Below are 19,352 nucleotides of genomic sequence, written 5' to 3'. Positions count from 1 at the left end.
ATACATCTCTAGAACAGGGGTCACCAACATGGGGGGCCGTGGGCACCAAGCGGCCCCTGATGACCACATGAGGTGGCCGTGAACTTGTTTATAATAAATAAAAAAAAAGCAGCAGCATAATCCACTAGTGAGCTGCATGTAAAACTTTATTTTATTCCATTACTCTTCCCGTTTATTCACATTTATATAGATTTAAAAAAGACAATATCTATAAGAAAGCAAGAAAAAGTTTATTTTACATACTTTTAAGGTAATCTCTGAATCTTATTGTTCAAAGGTCAGCACTGATAGCCCTTCGTATGACACCAGTAAAAATAGCCCTGGGTGAAGAAGGTTGGTGACCTTTTCTGATGTTTAAAAAATCATTAAAAAGAAGAAAGAAGCGGCAAACTTTTATGCAAACTTAGTGTCTTTATTTAAGTTCTTTATTTTACAATGCATCGTTTAAAAGATCACTTTTTCCCCAGGTGTGGGTCCAAGACTGGAACCAGAATCTTTCACTGAACACACCAGAACAAAATGTTTTCCTCAGCAAATCAAAACCAACATTCAGTTAAGAACCTTAATGTCTGAAACAGTTCTTTTTTATCTGAATGGAACCGCCTTTTGGACCGGTCCTCTCCTGTTTCCTGAGCACAGTTTAAAGGTGGCTCTGCATGTCGGATCATGGGAAGTGTTCAGGAGAATCTACAGGTTTGCTGTCCGAATCAAAGCAGAAAAAAAAAAAAAAGGACTCTGGGTCAAGAGACCAAGCTCAGGGGTGCAACAACCACCCGTTATTTAACAAAATGTTCTGATCGGATCAGCCGACAGGATCACTAAACGTCACAGCGCTAGCTGGATGTTCTGATCTCTGATCTCTGAAAACCATAAAGATCCGAGCGAGCAGCAGCGGCATTAAAAACACACCTGACATCAATAAGAGGTTCTGATCGTGCTGCGGTCTGGGTCGGTGCGTGCGGGGTTCTGGCCCGGCAGGACCGACTCAGAGGCTGAGAAACCTGCGGGGGTCCGAACGTGTTTTAGAAACCAAACGCGGGGGGGTATTGCTGACTGATGATGCTACAATGCGCAGCTCCGTTTACTTGTGACATCACTTCCTGCCGGCCGGCATGCAGTGCTGCGGGGCGACGCTAGTGGCTTCATGAAGACTGTAACAGGGCGAGGAATGAGGCCGGCTGGCTGGTTCCAGGTGGGAATCCCAAATGGACCCAAATTAAAACTGATCAGGAAACAAAAAAAAAAAAACATTTAGTTCTGTGCTCCAAACCCAGTAGAGGAGATTGTTTCTCTACTCTTAAACTCTAAACTCTCAAAGGAGTTACTGGTTTAAAGGAATTTGTTTTATGTGATTTGAAAGACTTATTTCTTGTCAACCCAATAACTTAAAAAAAAAAAAAAAAAAAAAAAAGTCCTTCATCTGGACTTTATGGTGAGCAGATGGTTTCTGTGCCGAGTTTTAATATTGGCTTTAACGTAACACTGTTCTGGAGGTTTAATTCTGAACTAAACAGCTCAAGAGATGAACCGAAGGTGAACCTGCAGTAAGAAGACCAAACAGAGGAGCGATGTGTGTGAAGTGGGGAGTTAGGAACACGACAACCAGAAACACCAGTGATGTTAGACAGGTGGAGGAGAGACCGTCAGAGCTACAAAAGGCCAACAAGTGCAGGAGTGACGAACACGAGCTCAGCGAGTCGTCGCCCACGTCGCATGATATACTGGTAGAAGAAAAAAATAAATCCAGGTTTTAGAGCGCCTGCAGCGCCCTCTGCAGGACGAACCCTGATAAAGCTACGAGAGCGTCCAGAGCTGAGACACCGGAACATTTAGAGGGGATCGCTTTTTCTAACTGCATCAGTATCACGGCGGTCTGAGACAGACGGAACGGTAAGCTGCGTTTAGAGTCTACTCCAGTGCTGGTGACGGAAACGACGAGGAGACAATCTTCAGGAATTTAGTGGACAGAACGGAACCGAAGCTTTGCTGCTTTCCACGGAAGAAGTTCCCGCTTCACGGAGCCTCCTCCCGCTGTCGACACTACGCCGCCGCTTTGTTGTCCTTCTGCATCGAAACACAGAGACAGAAACATTTCATGTTGACAATTAAGAACAAATGTCACCTTAAGGCACTTTATAACAGAACAGAACAGACTTACAGACAGAAATGCATAATCTCACTGATGCAATCATTCAGACGAGGGATGCAGGAATGAAAATCTGGCCTAATTTTGATATTAGATACTTTTCCCTACGCTTTTTGACACAGTGGAAAAAAAAACGCCACACCAACTGCTTCTTTGTGTCCGTTAAACATTCCCAATCCTGCGCTGCGTGATTACAAACCTCCAAACAAATACCACATGGCTAACCCCTCGCCTTAGCTAAACAAACGCTGGTGGGTAATACTGGCCCAGTTTTACACATCGGCCCAATACCGATGTTAAGAAAATGAGCCGATGCCGACGTTAATACCGATGTAAGCCCGTCTTAAAACCATGGGGAGCAGAGCTTTTTCACGTTCCGCGCCCACACTCTGGAATTCTCTCCCCCCTGACATCTGCAATATCGAGTCTTTACCCGTGTTCAAATCAAAACTCAAAACCCACATGTTCAAGATTGCCTTTTCATTATGATTTTATATTACTTTTCTCTGTGTAAGTTGTGTTGTTTCTTTTAATTATGACGACTGCTTTTACCATTTATTGTTTTTACATGTACAGTGACCTTGAGTGTTTTGAAAGGCGCTTGAAATAAAATGTATTATTATTATTATTATTATTATTATTAACGTCAATCCCTAACACAGACAAACCTAAATTAAATCGCACAAATTCAGTCTAAACTTCCAACTGGTGAAAAGTTCTCCATCTAAGCCGGCGGCGCCCAACTCCAAACGTTTAGATCCCGCCCCCACAAAAACAAGATCAGGTGTATATATGTATATATAAATCGTTTACAGAGTGGATACATTTAAAAACGCCGGTTTCGTGTATCCGTGTGATGATGTAGCTTTGACTCAAAGAGAGATTATCCAGCTCCGTCACGTCCAACCTGCCTCCTGAAGCTGGTGGTCAGATCTGGAGTCTGACCGTTCATCGCCTCCTAAATCAAATCCTGCTGATCTTCACAGAGATGCCAGAGTAGCGAATCAAAGGCAGACTTTTAAATCTGGACAGAAATCATATGTTATATTTACAGTTAAAGATTCCTGGTTTCTGGAGGCTTTTAAAATCTGGATATCTGGCTGGACTTTGTCTTAGGATGGGATCGGGGGAACTTAAGCTAAGTATAACTCAGGTGAACATCCAGGTTTGAATCAGACAGGTTCACACATGCAGACGGATGAATCTCCACCTTATGAGTGGCAAAGCTCATGATGGAAAACACTTCTCCGAGCCAGACTCACCCTGTAGGGTAGGTTGGCGAATTCACGGCCCGCCTGGTTTCCTCTGTATCCTCCCCTGAAGCCGCCGCCCTGAGGGGGACCAAAAGACCCCCGGCTGGCCGAACGTCCCCGGCCTCCTCTGAAGCCCATCCCCCCGCGGCCTCGGTAACCTCCGCGGCCTCGGCCGTGACGCAGAGGGATGCCGAAGGTCTCGGCGTTCATTCTCCTCTCCTCCGCCCAGGTCTGACGGCGCTCCCTGCAGGAGAAAGAAAAAGTAACTCGTGGAAGAGGGAGCTAACCCAGGTTCACCAGCTTTAATCCCCCCCGTTAACGGCAAAAAGCTGCTGATCTAACGGCAAAGAGCTGCTGACAGAAGCACTGCTGATGATCAGTCAGAAAGATTTACGCTGCAACTTCCTGGATCAGTTTGACTCACTGAGGAAAGATGTGAGAAACACTCACCGAGGGAAACCTGAGGCTCCGGACCTTTCCGCCGCTTTCCTAAAAACACACAAACACCAGCAGATCAGGATCAGAGCAGGAAAACAAGCTAACATGTATGCTGGTCACTGATTCCCTCCTCTGCTGCTTAACGACCCTAATGCCGCTGGAAACCAACCAAGACAAGCCGAAACTCCAGTCCTCCAGAGCCAGTGTACTGCAACATTTTGGCGAAGTTCACACAGCAGGGAAATGCGACCCATATCCGTCTTTTTCACGGCAGTGTGAACGGCCCGGTTCCGATCTGTGCCACTTCCATGTGTGGCGCTAACTCAGAAACGTATCGGATATTTTTCAAAGCGTCTGAACGGTCACGTCGTATTTTATCCGTATTTCACGTCACATCATCACAGCAGCAGTTAGCGCTCCATAAAACAAACATCATTAACAGCTGTGCTGCTTTCTTCTTACCTTAGTCTTGCTATGATGTTGTATTAATATTGTCGGCTCTCATTGCTCAGCAGCTTTCTAATGATAACGAGGGATGCTGGCTGGTATCTGAGTTTCCCCCCTGTCTGAGTTTTTTTTCTTAACAAAACTTTATTGAACACTTCTAGAAACAATTACATTCACCATCACTTCCGTAAACCGTGTGCTGCTGCGTGACTTCTTCTGTTATCTGCACATGCGGGTCGCTTTGCTGTCATGAACCGTTCAGACAGAAGTAAGATGACGGTCGCATTTAGTAGTAATATGAACGACCGCTTAAAAAAAAAAAATCAGAATCAAGCATCACGATCTGCAGTGTGAACGTAGCCTTACATGTTTCCCAAGTCTCAGATGAACTGGACTGAATTTCCCCATATCCGGTTAATGACCTTATTCTGTGATTCAGGTGTGTTGGCACACAGACCCAACTAAAAGTTACAGGAATGCAGCCCTCAAGTACTGGAGTTTGACATCTGTGGCCAAGTTGATTAACCAGACCTTAGCCAGATTTATATCGCTCTGCCTAGCTTCACTCACATCCATCTGGGACCTCTCCCATAGAAAGTGATTTCTCCAACCAATTTTATTGTCCAGCCAATCAGGACGCAGGGCTGGAGTTTCATAGATGTGACGTAGTGGAGAAGCGACCGTGAGATTCCAACAACAATGGCGGCTCGCATCGAGGAAGCAAGCGTTAACATTGATGCTGCTATTTCTTCCGTGTTGTCCAATCTACCTAATATTGTTTAATTAAAAGAACATCAGAGAACGGCTCTGAAGGCTTTTGATGGTGGAAACCATGTTTTCGCCCTTCTCCCGACCGGATTTGGCAAGTTTTGTTTTCCGGGGAGCGTCTGCAGCAGAGCGGTTAGCGGTTAGCGTGAACCATGTTAGGAGGCCTTTAGTCCTCAATGCGGTCGGCCCGGGATCGACTCCGACCCGCGGCGCTTTGCCGCCTGTCTTCCCCCTCTTCCTGTCAGCTCACTGTTAATAAAACACCACTAGAGCCGCAAACACATAAAAAAATTAAATAAAACGTTTTTTTTCCTGTGTTGCTCTCATCAGCGTCACGGGTTAGCTTCGGTGTAAGTGGTTGAAATAGCACGTTGATAAAGATGACAGACAAGTGGCTTATCCAATCATAGGCAAGGATTTTTGATAAGGCCCAGCCTTCAATAAAGGCAATTCCTATGGAGAGGTCCCAGATGTGTGTGAGTGAAGCTAGGCGGAGCGACAAATCTGGCTAGGGTCAGGTTAGAAGATGATGACCCAGGAAGAAAAGCGGTTTCATCAGTTCATTAGTTTATAATCAGTGTTTAAACGTTTCTAAGCTCTGATCAGATCTCTTCCACAATCAGTTCCCACGTTTGAGAACCAAGACACTTTCGAGAGTCGGTTCACAATCTGTTCAGGAATCACTTTCCATGTCCCGATCTTTACCATCTACCAGCACTGAGGCCAGACTGCAGGATGAAGGACCAACTTGAGATCTTTTACCTCATGTCGTCACAGGAGATGTTGTCGAAGAATGACTTGGACTTGTCGTAGTAGCAGTTTGGGCCCAGCGGGTCGCCCTCTTCCTCGTTGTTGCCCTCACTGTTCTGGGTTTCCACTCCAGAGTCTGCCTTATCTTCTCCGTTTACCGCTTTCTCCGACTTCTCATCTGAGAGACGACAGAGGCACGTCTGAGCAGCAGAACAACTCTGGATATAAAGACTCCAAAAGGATCGGTCACAGATACAGTTCAGGGACATAAATAGAAATTCAACAGCAAAAGAGGAGAAGAAAGTCCCATTAAAGATCTGAACCAGCTCCCTTTGTGCATCAGTATATCCCAGTCTTTTAATATCAAACTGCTCCGCTGAATTAAAAGCTGCTCCTCTAATTACAGAAAGGAGTTCGCTTTGCAGCAGCTCCCCTCAGTAAAACCAGTTGATGCCCAACCTTTGAGCTTCAGCTTGCTCTGGAACTCCCTCTCGATCTCCTCCTTGTTGAACTGCGCGTTGGCGCTCTCGAAGTCGAAGTCCTTCTCGAACTTCATGGGTCCGTCCCGGCGCACGTTGAAGCGGCCCCTCCCGTGGTGCCCGCCTCCTCGGCCGCGTCGGCTTGGCGCTCCGCCGGCAGCGGCTGGGGACAGACAGAGGCTCTGCGTTAGCTGGGGGGGGGGGGACGAAGAGAAACGGAGCAAACAGAAGCAGAGATGGCGGCACAGGGGGGTGAGGATGAAGAGGAGCGGCGTGGCTCCAGGAGTTAATGAGAGAAGGATGGAGGAGATGATGGTAGTCTCCTTCATCCCTGAGGAGGTGAAGGCGACAGGAAACATGGAGAGCATGCAGGATGGCTGCAGAGAGGAGCAGACTTTAACCTGTGGAGCGTTTACTGGCCTCCCTGCCTTCTCCTCGCGCCTGCTCGCCCTCAGCTCTGCTCTGGACGTCTGATCCTGGAACAACAACAACAACAAAACACGTTGAGTCTCCACACAGTGATCGGAAAGCAGATGCTTCTCCTACTGCAGTCACAAACTCAGCCCTGACACACTGGAGAGTGAAGCCAGACAGCAGCGGGTTGGATTCCTGCAGGAAACAGGAGGTTAAAACTGTTTCTATGACCGGCAGGAGCAGCAGTCTGTCTGCAGCGTTCTGTGCAACAGTCGTACTTCTTTACAGCTCAGGGGTCCGTTCTTCGTACGTCGCTAACTCAGTTAGCAGGATTTCATTGTTGACGATTTGGCATGATCTTGGATCGTTTGGTTCTTCGAAAGACATCCTGCACTTGTTGTCATAGCAACAAGTGCGCCAGCTTAAGCCTGCTCGAGAGGAGGCTTATTTCATGTAAACAAGATTAGATCACGGCTTTATAAGCGGAGGAGATAGGGAAGTCTGCCGTAGCCATGTCCATTTTTATGACAGCAACCTGTTGCGGAAGGTGCAAGAATAATTTGCAGAGTTTTTCGAATTAATCGCGTATTGCGCAATAGACATGATCCTTTAGAGCAGCGCGACAGTGTAGAGAGATTTTTCTTGGTGGCTGTTATAAACAGACAAACACATCAATTAACAGTGGCTTTTAAAGAGGAAAAAGCGGTGTTAGAGCCATAAATCTAAAATATTTAAGTTATTTGTATGATAGTTTGCTTTTTATTTTTATCATATTCAGTAAGAAGATTTGTTCGGGCCAATTTATTGTGAAGTTTAGTTTTACTTTGAAAATCTTGCTTCCTGTCGAGCCGTATATTGTATTAGAAAAAACTATGGATGGATTATCTAGACACGGAGCAATACAGTTTTACCGTGTAAACTGTGGATGACTTGGAAAAGGAAGATTTTCATTTTTTATGGATAAAGATTTTTTTTTTTGTTAAAATTCCCAGTTTGCACGTGTCCTTTACTTCCCGTGTCTAAGGAATGACACTGAAATTTGGATCTCTTGACATAACAAGTGCCTTTTTAAAATAAAGTGTAATACTTAAAGGCTACCATTTTGTAGAATATTCTTGTACTTCACTTTTTCCCCATGTTCTAGTGGGTCCCATGGAGGCTCTGATATAAAAGAACAAATAATATCAAATTATTAAAATGCAAAAATTCATGCTGTAGAATGTTATAGAAACATCTACCATGGACAGTATTTACGCATTAATTTGTCTGATACTTTTTGCCGGCCCTCTCTCCTGGCTTTAACAGATTTTGAGGTGTTTTAATTAATGACTCAAATTCGGCATAACCTTCCATTAAAAGCTCGTGTTCTGCTTGGGAGAAAAACTGTGGGCGTTCTTTGTTCATGCTGAACAGCCAATAGCAGCGCTGCTGATCATTGTTTCTACTATCGATACATTTCCCCTTTTAAACAAACGCATGAACGTGCAGTTGTCTCAGTTAATTCAATCCAGTGATACTAATCGTAAACAACAGGTGTGTTGGAAGAACCCAATTAGCCGGATCAGGATTAGCCGGATGAAATCATCTTGGATGTGTTATTTAATCTCGGATGTTTTAAGCAACGTACGAAGAACGGACCCCAGGTCTAAAGTTGTTTTGTTCTTGATCTGCCTGGGATGGATTTTGTTTTTTTTGAGCGACTAAGCAGAACTCCCCCTCAAGTTTAGTTTTTGGATAAAAGTTAGTGGTCAGCTGAACTTCTTAACAGACAGAAGCCACTTAGTAACGCTGGGCGACTGATTAACAACATCAACCTTTTAGGAAAACTGTGGCAGAAAACCAACCTGCATAAAAACATAAATTAATTTACAAATTGGGCCAGGAAAGGTTGTCACACATCCAGCCAGGGTTACATAAACCTGAACATAAACCTCTGACTGGAGCTGCTGATGAAATGTCGACCTGCAGAGGAGCTTTGACCTCCTTTCATTTTATTAGAACCGAAATACGAAGACGCCATGATTCAAATTTCAAGAATCAAGTTTCAGGAGGGATGTTCTTACACAGCAAAAATGAAACTAAAATTAAGCAACATTTTATTGAAACGAGTGCATTTGTCTTAGATTTGATGAGGCAAGTTTTAATGATCTACAAATGGAAAAAGATTATTGCACTGAAAATAAGAACAACTCATCTCCATCTTAAATCAAGTGAAGTATTTCTAATTATCTTATTTTAAGGGTCAAAATGCTCATTTCACTGGCAGATTATCTTATTTACCTGCTCGTATCAAGGAAAAATACACTAATTCAAGAAAACTTTACTTACTTTAAGTTCCCTTTTGGCAGCGTAGGACTGGGCGACATTTTAAGGCTGACATTTATCACGATATGTTTTTATTTTCATAAAGAAATTATAAAAAGGCCTCTCTGAATCAAGGGTTTATCCCAAACGTCTCACAGGAACATCTTTTAACAAACAGCTGTAAATAAATATGTGAAAAAACTGAAAACCAACCTGCTGGAATACATAAAACTATAATTATCGTATTGTTCGGACTATAGTTTGCAATTTTTTTCACAGTTTGGCCGATCCTGCAACTTAGTCAGGAGCGACTTGTATATCAATTTTAATGTTAATTCATACTGACCAACATGAACCGAGGAGTAAACATTACCGTCAATAGCCACAGGAGGGCGCTCTGGGCTTGTGAAAACTATATGCTGCTCTTTTTACCACTTAAAAATTAATAGAAACATTAACAAAGACAGAACACATGTTTGTATGTTGTTTCACTGTTTCAGTCTGCATTCATGCGGCAGAGCGACAGAACCCTGTACTAGGCTGTCCATGAAGCTAATAGCAGCTAGCGCTAGCTTACAGCTCTGTTCTCCAGGCGGGTTACAACTTGGCTGATGCACGGCAGCTTTATGTTGCTCTGAAACATCCGTGTCGTACTGTTAGCTCAGCACGTCTAATTTCGGCATAATTTTGACAATTTTGAACGTAACGACGTTCCCAGTTGGAGTTGCTAGCTTGTTATGCTAATGTTCTCCATTCATCCTCTCAGGTATGTTTCAGGTTATTCAGCCGGTTGTGGATGCAGCCGTGTAGTTGATTAAATTACATCACCAGATTAAATGTCAGTTTTTAGTCTTGGATTGCGTGAAATAAATTTCTAAATAAATGTGACATGTTTTTTTTTCTCTCTTTATGGTGCGACTTATATTTTGGAGCGACTTATAGTCTGAAAAATACGGTATAACGCTACATGGACCACCTCGATATAAACGATGTAGTCTCATCTTATATCTTTTTAAAAAAGTAAATCTTAATGTTCTTAGAATCTCGATTTACTGCCCGGCCCGAGACGTTTTCTACCAGAACCAGTCGGAGGAGGTTCTGATCGTTTAGCGTAGGTAGTCCACAAAAATATTAGCTGCAGCGCTGAAGTTCAGATCAGATCTCTGAGGTTTTATGCAGCAGACTGAAGGTTACCCAGAACCACGTCCCTGTCAGCTGTCACAGGGTTCCTACAGCATAAGGCAAGTTAAATTCAAGACTTTTTAAGACTTTTTAATGCCACTTGAAATAAAAAGTTAAGACCAACTTCACGATAAACAAGAAAAACCTGGTTGCGTCAACTTCACCCAAATGTTTATTTTAACATAAACCATTACTTTCTGGCCCAGTAGGCATGTTTAAAATTTTTGAAAAACATTCAATATAGGAAGAAAGCTAAAAAACACAGAAATTACAGATATATTTTTAATAACTACTGAACTGAATTCACAAACTTTGTTTTGTTCCCTACTAAAATAAACTATAAATCAGTTTTAAAAACCACAACATAACCAGTGCCAACCCTTTTTCCCAGCTATGGTCCGGCCGCAACAGTTTTTATTGGTTCCACTATCGGGACGGAACCAATAATGGTTACATTGAGCCGTTCTGTAAATTTTAAAAAATATAATTGTGTCAATTATGTTACTGTTTGGTAAGGATTACAAAAATAAAATGCTATTTATGACCTCGTAAAAATTTTAAGACCTAAGAAAGACTGATTTAATACATTTTAATGCTAATTAAGTCTTTAGTTTTATATATTACAGAATTCAATGCCTTTTAAAGGATCCGCGGGAACCCTGTGTCAGCACCAGTCCTGAGACCCAGAGCTGCTCAGTGATGATCCACCAGAACCAGGAAGACCGAAGGTTCTCACCCCTCATCCTGTCCACTCCGTCCTGCTGCTGAACCTTCTGGCTGCTCTGAGAGGGACCAGCAGGGGCGGTGCGGCCATGGGGGGGGCTCCTACGACCCAGTCCAGGGGCCGGAGCCGTGGTGCTGGAGGCCGGGACAGACGGGCCGCTCTGGGTCACCTGATCCAGGGTGGGACTCTTCCTGAGAGCTTCCAGACCAGGACTGCTGCGGCCTGAGGAGAGACAGCAGGGTTAACGGGTCTCACTTAGCCCGGACAGAACCAAACACACACGATTAGTAACCCCAGAGACCGGACCCGACACAGACAGAGAGACCTGCCACTGCTGGTTAAACAGAACCAGAGAAGAGCTGCTGCATAGTCCCACAGAGACGCCGCATTCAGGGTCTGCTGGGAACCCAGACTGCCTCTACCAAGTTATTACCGGACCGGTCCAGATGCGTCAGGAAAAATGGTTCAGATGGCCCACACTGCAAAAACGGAACTAAAAATAAGTAAAATGTTCTTAAAATGTGTGTTTTTGTCCTTGATTTGAGCAGGTAAATAATATTATCTGCCAATGGGATGAGTATTTTGACCCCTAAAATAAGATAATTAGACATCCTGCACTTGAAATAAGATGATGGAGATGAGTTGTTCTAGGGCTGGGCGATAAATCCGATTTAATCGATTAATTTGAATTTACAATTCTTTAAGATTTCATTTTTGGAAAATCTGGATTTTATTTTGCCAATACACTCATTGGGTTTCCATGAAGAGAACAGCATGTGATGCTGGATATATGTTTAGGCAAATGTATTGTCAAAATATTGTTTTTTTTTTTTTTACCATAATACGAGGTACTTCATTTACTTATTTACTTTTTTTCAACTTTAAGTTCACAAGTGCAGTGAAGCCTGTTCTTAGCTCAATGTGTAATACCACTAGCAGCAAATGTTTTGTTATATTTTCATTGTTTATAATGGCACGGCTGCCATCTTGTTTTACAAGCATGTTTCACAGCTTGTTTTTAGTTGCACTTTGAATTCAGGTCAACTCCCTGACGAAATGCTTGACATAAAAAGCAACGTTTTAAAATAATTTCTTTAATTTCTTTTTATGAAACAAAAAGGAGGAAAAAAAATCGATTAATCGGATTTGGTATGATAAAATCGGACATTTATTTTTTAATCCATATCGCCCAGCCCTAAGTTGTTCCTATTTTAATGCAAAAATCTTATTCCATTGGCAGATTATCCTTTTTACCTGCTCAGATTAAGGACAGATACACTTATTTTAAGAGAATATTACTTATTTTAGTTCCGTTTTTGCAGTGCACTAAGGTTGCACAGTCCAAACAGACGAGTTAAACTGTATCCAGAATCAAAGGAAACGAATAAAAAGCAGAAAGACGAGCTCAAGGTTCTGAGTTTAGCCACCAGGTTCTGGTTTGCAGCAGAACTCCGACATGAAGCTGCACAAAAATCCAGATCAAGTACCGATTCTTGACTCTTACTGGGCCGTCATCACAACGACCCTGAGGAGAACGACTCCTCCAAGCCTGTAGAACAACGTTTACGTGTGAAACTCTGGGCAGAACTTTGTTTACTACAGCAGGAAATCCACCGCAGAGTGTTTGTGGGTGAGAAAGACAGGAGCAGGACCAGAAAACACCCGAAAACAGGGAGAGGCTTCGTGTTTCAGACCAACCTTCACCCTCACACACAAATTTAGACCTCCTTTAGATCAGGGGTCCGCATCTCCGGTCCGCTTTCAGGACGCCGGTACCGGAGGACTGGAGCTGCAGACCCCTGATCTGGAGGACGAACAGAGTCCACTTCCTGGTGGTCTTTACCTTCAGTGAAAGTTCCCACCGACCGCGAGTCAGAACCACTCAGACTGGAGTTCACAAAGGTGGCAGTGGAGCGCCCTGTGTGGGAGAACAGCAGACGACTGAGACCAGAACTCTCTCTGCAGCCGACTGGACCGACCTCTGCGGATAACCCGGGCTGTGCTGACACCAGAACACCAATCAGCCCCGCAGACCCAGAGCTGGACCGTTCAAACCGGACCGACCAGAGGAACTAACCACACTGGACTGGATCTGGTTGCAACTGAACGGTCAGAGCTGGAGCGGAGCCCAAAACGGGCCACTGCAGAAACTGGACCCGTTCTGCCCGTAAACCAGCCAGAGTGACAACTGGACACAAATCTGCTCTCTGACCAAACAGATTCTTCCCATCGATCCGATTCTTCCCACCAGAACAACTTATTCTCAGACTGCAGATCCCAGTTTGGGTCAAACCGGTTCCTGGACTGAAGAAATGAGTTTGAAGCCGAGACTCAGACGAACAGAACCCACTAAACATGACCGGAGGAAAAACGTGAGGTCCAGCCTACAGGGGACTAGAAAAACAGACGGTTCTGGATCTTTAAAACTAGAACTGGATCAGCAGCAGAAACCGACTGGATGCAAGTCATCGCGTCCTCCCTTACAGACGGCCACAGAGAACGTGTCTCTGGTTCAATCAGCACAGCCCGGTATCAACACCACCCCCCACAGAACTCTGGTTCCTTCTGTGCGGTCCAGTAGCCTCGTGAGACCATCCTGATCTCGCGAGCTTTCAAGGTTTCACTCGCAGATCAGTCTGGCTACCCTCCGTTGAAGAAAATTTGGAGCCGTTCACCAAACGAACATCCAATCAGCGTTGGCTTTGAGGCGGGTTGAGGTGTGACGCAACGGGAAGCGCGTCAGTTCAGTCTAAAGAACATGGCGGCTTCAGCCGATGAAACTAGCGTTAGCGTGGCTATCGAGCAAGTTTTATCGGAATTACAGAGTATTTCTTTGCTGAGCTAACGAGCCTTTACCTGCAGCAGCAAGAGTAGCTTGGCTTGTGGTTGTGTTTTCGTCGTCGCTCGTAACAGAGCGACGACGAATCTGATTGGTTCATTTGGCCCGTCTATCACCAACATAGGCCAATCAGCTAACCAGTATTTTCGCCCCTTCCCAAATTTACTTCAACGGAAGGTTTCCAGATGGATATGCGGAGCAAATCTATCTGGCGGAGTCAGGTAAGCGGTCCAGTGCCGTCCCGTCAGAACCGAGCAGAAAACATGTTGAGGGGGCGGCGAAGGCCTCACGCTGACGCCTTAACCCGACGCCTCCTCACATCCTGTGGCATGAGGAACCTGGTCCAGAACCACTCTCAGACTCTGAACCCTTGGATGTCATGCCGGGCCGTGACAGCGGCTCAGTTCTAACCCACTTACCCACACCAACAGGTCCAAACTGGGGCGAGACCAGGGGGCTGGTGCTGAACTGGTTGTAGGCGGGGACCGGAGCTCTGCTGAAGAGGCCGTAGGACCCCGAGGACTGGAACGGAGTCGGAGCCGAGGCCGCCGCTGATGAGGAGCTGGTGCTGATGGAGGACTGGAGCAGAAGAAAAAACGGGTCTGGTGAACGTGAAACTGGGTCAGAACCGGTGTTCTGTGGAACTCTGAACGGGGCTTTTTGTCAGGAAAACAGGGGATATGTAATGATGATGAATGCAGCTATAAAAATATGACTTTAGATAAATAAGTGAACAGAGTTAAACTCTTTCTGCTTTCACAGCAAACACCAAAATATGAGCAGTCTATTAAAAACAATTATAAAAAATAAAGTTTATTAAAGCTGCTGCTGGCCTCTTAATGACTCAGCCACCAAATCACCTCCCTACCTTTATGCTGCATTATAGGTGCATAGTCACATTGACTTTTTTATTTATACGTCAGTAGCTCCCTCTGGTTGCATACAGAGTTTTTATGAAAGATTATCACCACCTATTAGCATATTAGTTGTTATTTTTTTGTTTTTGCTCAGTTTGTTAGTAAATAAAGCCTTTCATGTTTATTTACGATTTTAAGGGAAGTACGTTCTACTCATGTGCAGCAGGGGTTAAACAAGGCAGCGGCTAACAGCTATTAGCATCTGCCAGAGAAATGATGCAGAAAGGTCCAAAATCCAATGAAAGAAACGCAAATAAATAAATGATAAAAATATGATTCAAAGAGTGAAAAGCCTGGAATGTCTCTGGGAATAATGTCTGAACTTTGTGGTTCACTGAAGCGGACGCTAAACCTGCCGATTGTGCAGATGTGACCAGAGTTGACTGACATTAGTAAATGTTTTGCTATGAGGCTCTTAAAGTTGCTGTAGATCAGTTTATTTAATTAATAACGCCGCTATGAATTAATCGGTCTTTGATCACGCCTAGCTGCTGCTTTACTGCGAGGCGTTACAGAGGGTCAGGCTCAGTCTGGCATTGATTACAAGTAATTCATTAATTAAGCAAACTGGCATTATGATAGTTCTGCGATACTGTCACTAGATGGCGCCACGTCTGTTTATATCTGCTAATTGCGACCGGTGCTGGGGCTATATTTATCCATAAAAAGGTCCATTAAAACATTATCAGGATGGAGGCTTGGTGTATATAACTTTATTTTATCAAACGGTTTTTGGTCTTTTTTTATAAGCATATAACGTGGCTATATACCTTTAAATGATGGGTCCCCAAAGTGAGAGAAGGTTAGGGCTCCTAATAACTCTGGCTTAAAATGATCAAGAAACAACAAATGTTTTTAAATCACAGATCTAATAAATGCAGGTTTTAGATGTTTTCCATCATTTTTTTATTCATGGAATAATTCCAGAATTTTACTAAAATACCAGCAGTAATATTATTTTACATCCTTTTTTATATCATATTCCACAAACAACAACATCCCATAGAAGAAAATGTATCCAACCTCTTTTTGGAAATATTTTATTCTATTTTTTTTAAACCTAAAAATTAAAACAAAATGGTGGTTCTTTAAAAATGACAACATTCCTATTGTTGCATAGAAAATATTCGACCCAAAAGGTTAGTAGAGTCTTTTCATTAAGGCAAACGCCTCAGACAGCTTTTCTGAGTTATAATTTGTTCTTTTCTACTTTCCTTCATCAAACTCTTTCATATCTAATTTATCGTTGAACATGAAAAAACATAATTCACTATAAAATCTTTTGCATTTTTAATCTGAAAGAAAAAAATAAAATAAATACACGACTGCTGCTTTTTGAGGACATTTTTGCATAATTGTGCAGCCGTAGTTCTGACCTTCTGAAAGTTTCACAATTTGACTGAAAATTACTTTATTGATCCCTAAAGGAATTAAAAATCTGTTGCGACTAAAACGATCCAAGTTAGTCCAGAGTCATTAGAGATGGTGGGGGGCACCAGAAGGAAGTATTATGATGGGGAACCTGAAGAACTTCGGCTTATCAACCAGTAGAACCTGAACTCTGACACAGAATTACAAACCACTCAGTTTCCACAATAATTATAATTAAAGAGCGATTCTCAGGTCAGCTCTCTTCAGTTCCCTTCCAGGAGGCTGCAACAACCTTTCCCTCTCCTGATGGGGGTCAATTCAGTGTGAAGGTGCCGCTTTCAGCTGAAATTCATTAGTGATAAATAAAACCGGACTCTGAACGTTTAACCCGACCTGAAACAGCTTTTTACATTTTGCCCCCAGCTTGAGAAAAGCTTACCTGGACAATGGCGGGGTCCTGGGGAAGTGAGCATGTCGGTTTGGGCGGCTCACACACCGTCAGGTCCTTGATGTCGCCGCCCCTGAAGATGATGTACTCAAAGATGTCGTCCCGGGGAGGAATGGGCCGGTCCGTCGGGCGATCCTCGGTACCAAAGGAGCGGACTGAGGTGAAGCAGAAAAAAAAAAAAAAACACAGCTCAGCATTTAAATCCCATTATGCCAGCAGGTGTGGCAAAGACTCCACATTTAGACGGAAATATCTCTGAAACCTAAACAGGACTGCAGAATGAACAGAGATGTAGGCGATAAAACCTCAAATATTATTACATCAAATCCGATTTGGTGTATTAATATCCCTCCTTTTCATTTCAGAAAAAGAAATTATGTTAAAAACTTTTTTATATCAACAATTTTGTCTGGGAGTCCGCCCTGCCGTGAACAATGAAAATATAACCAAATGTTTGCTGCTGGTGGTTTTACACAATGACCTACGAACAGGCTTCACTTCACTGGTGTAACTTTAAACTAACTAAAAAAATAATAAGTAAATGAGTAAATCAAAGTGCTTCGTATTATTATAAAAACGGTTCCTCTTTACAATATATTTTCTTAAACATATTCTCCATGTGGAAACCCAAGGAGTGCATTTGCAGAATTAAATCCAGATTTTCTAAAAAAGAAAAAAGAGATCTTATCGTTTTGTCGTCCAGCCCCAGGTGGATGATGGGATGCAGGGAAAGACAACGGACAAACGAATGGATAAATGCGGTGTTAGACCTGGAACTTTTACTGAACATAATATTTTTCACACTGATTTATTCCATCATCCTTAAATCCGATTCCAGGCGGTACGGGAGCCCGGCTCAGACATCACTTTCTTAAACAGAACGCCGTTCTTCCCTCCAGGAGGAGCTGACGTTTAACCAGGAGCGGGGCGAGAATCCATCTCAATCGTTGGGGACTGAACCAAAAACGGTTCGGGCCAATCAGGTTGCAGTATTATGGTTTAACACGGGACAAAGCAAATGGTGTTTTTGTAGGACTTCTGAAAATGACCATCGAGCCGTTTCCTTTTGAGAAAGTGCAGCATTGAGCTTTAATATTTATAATAATTAAAACAAATGAGATCATCCTCATTAAACCTCAGAATATTGAAGTAATCAGGCACCACGTGAAATAAACAAATGTGTCCTTTGATATTTATCCCGTTGAATCTCGCTGTCCCGACACCAATTCTGTAAGGGAGCTCGGCGCGTTCTCCCTCCTGGCGGGAGTCTGACTTTACCTGTGTGTGAACCAGGGGCGGCTCTAGGCATGGGCCAACAGGGGCCTGTGCCCCTGTAGAACTGTTATGGCCCCTGTACTAAAAACATGATATTACATTTCTTAGGATGATAAATGCTGACAAAGATACCGGGACTGACTGGTCATTTGGATCAGTATTTTTTTTTCCGTTTATGTTTTTACCCAATAATAAAATAATTAAAAAATATATATATATAAAAAAATAACAATAATTAAAGATTAAGCTGTTTCACGTTAAGCTCCCGCTGTAGTGAGAAAAGATCAGGGGTCTGCAACCTGCAGTTCCAGAGCCACAATTGGCTCTTTGGCTTACTTAATAACCTAGAGACAGAAATATGTCAGGATGCCACCTGGCCTTTTTTAGAAAGGTTAATTTTATTAACAGTTATAGTCCTGGTCATTAAGTTTCAGCACCTCTTCTCTGAAGGTATTTGGGGTTTTATTTTTAGGATGCCAGAAATGAAACATTACTGATTGGACTTGTTTGTAGACGGTTCTGTGTAATAATAACTTCTTAGATCTCACCTGGCTGTGTCTGTTTCTCTTTAGGGTCCTGATGCTGAGGATAATCAGATCCCCAGTTTCTGAATCAGCGCTTAAATAAAAAGGGATATTCTGTATTTTTAAAAAGGATTCTGCACTTTACAAAACCCAAAACTTCAGTTACAAATGGAAGATTTCTGTACTGGTCAAACTGCAAAGGGTTAGTCTACAATGACGAGAGCTTCTCTGAGTCAGTTTGTCAATTAAAAAAATCTTAATTAATTGGAGTATAAACAATCATTCTTGTGTTTTAGGGATATGTAGACCACGTTAGACGGGGGCTCATGTTTGACAAGTCAAATCTGTCATGGATTATTCTAGATATTTACAGCAGAACATTTATTCTGCACATTTCCGGGGGCGACGGTTTTGTTTGAAAGGAAAAAAAAAAGTTTAAAATGGTAGTTTTACAAATATTTATTCGTTGTTTAGACGAGGTGTATTTACAATGTCTGGCAGAAAAACAGCAGCATGTTCCTTTAATGGAGGGGCTATCAGTAAGGAGCTAACTTCAGGCCGGTTGGAAGCGGTTTGCTCGTTAAGTTTCCGTTAAAACCGATATAACCGCCACCGCTGCAGCTGCCACACGGCGCTTCCGCCTCGCCCTGAGCCCCGCTGAGACGCTCACCTTTAGCCAGGGCCACGGTGGAGTTCTCCGTGTCGATGGTGTACAGGATTCCTTCGTAGCGAATCTCGGCCTTGGAGATCAGGCTGATCTTACTACCCAGATAAGGCGTTCCGCCGCTCATGATGGCGCCTGCTTCTCGTCTCTGGGAAGAGAAATGGGAAGGGGTCGGTGGCTCCGAGCCGCGCGGTCAGCAGACGAGGGTTCTGGAGCAACTCTCCTGTGTTTCGGTTCCGTAGCCTCTGACGCTGACGCCGCTTTGCAGCTACAACATGGCTGCCTCTACCTCCATAGCGCCGCTCTGAGCGCGGGGGATAACGGGATTTGGAGTATCGCGTGACTTGGCGGCGTCCTGAATCATAGATCTTGGTTGAATAGAAGTGAAAGTGGACTTTGGCCGAACACA

The 19,352-nt window shown here is 43.5% G+C and overlaps 1 protein-coding gene across 2 annotated transcripts; it reads right to left on the bottom strand.

The window, feature by feature from the left end:
* Positions 1 to 391: 391 nt before the first annotated feature.
* On the bottom strand, positions 392 to 19,269 carry lsm14aa (LSM14A mRNA processing body assembly factor a). Of its 2 annotated transcripts, XM_021318994.2 has the most exons (11): positions 18,950 to 19,269; positions 16,472 to 16,635; positions 14,164 to 14,323; positions 12,749 to 12,823; positions 10,918 to 11,127; positions 6,683 to 6,757; positions 6,262 to 6,444; positions 5,815 to 5,980; positions 3,850 to 3,888; positions 3,409 to 3,643; positions 392 to 2,064 (listed from the first exon to the last, which is right to left on the bottom strand). In XM_021318994.2, the coding sequence occupies exons 1-11, from the start codon at positions 19,068 to 19,070 to the stop codon at positions 2,041 to 2,043; spliced, it is 1,452 nt and encodes a 483-aa protein (XP_021174669.2). In that variant the 5' UTR covers positions 19,071 to 19,269; the 3' UTR covers positions 392 to 2,040. The 2 variants fall into 2 exon arrangements, with proteins under 2 accessions (XP_021174669.2, XP_012723056.2); XM_012867602.3 differs by lacking the exon at positions 12,749 to 12,823 and having other exon boundaries at positions 18,950 to 19,266.
* Positions 19,270 to 19,352: the final 83 nt, after the last annotated feature.

The sequence above is a fragment of the Fundulus heteroclitus genome, chromosome 2, assembly GCF_011125445.2.
Source record: "Fundulus heteroclitus isolate FHET01 chromosome 2, MU-UCD_Fhet_4.1, whole genome shotgun sequence".
Lineage (NCBI taxonomy): Eukaryota > Metazoa > Chordata > Actinopteri > Cyprinodontiformes > Fundulidae > Fundulus > Fundulus heteroclitus.
Note: the sequence above shows the minus strand (reverse complement) of the source record. Positions and strands in the feature narration are given on the sequence as shown.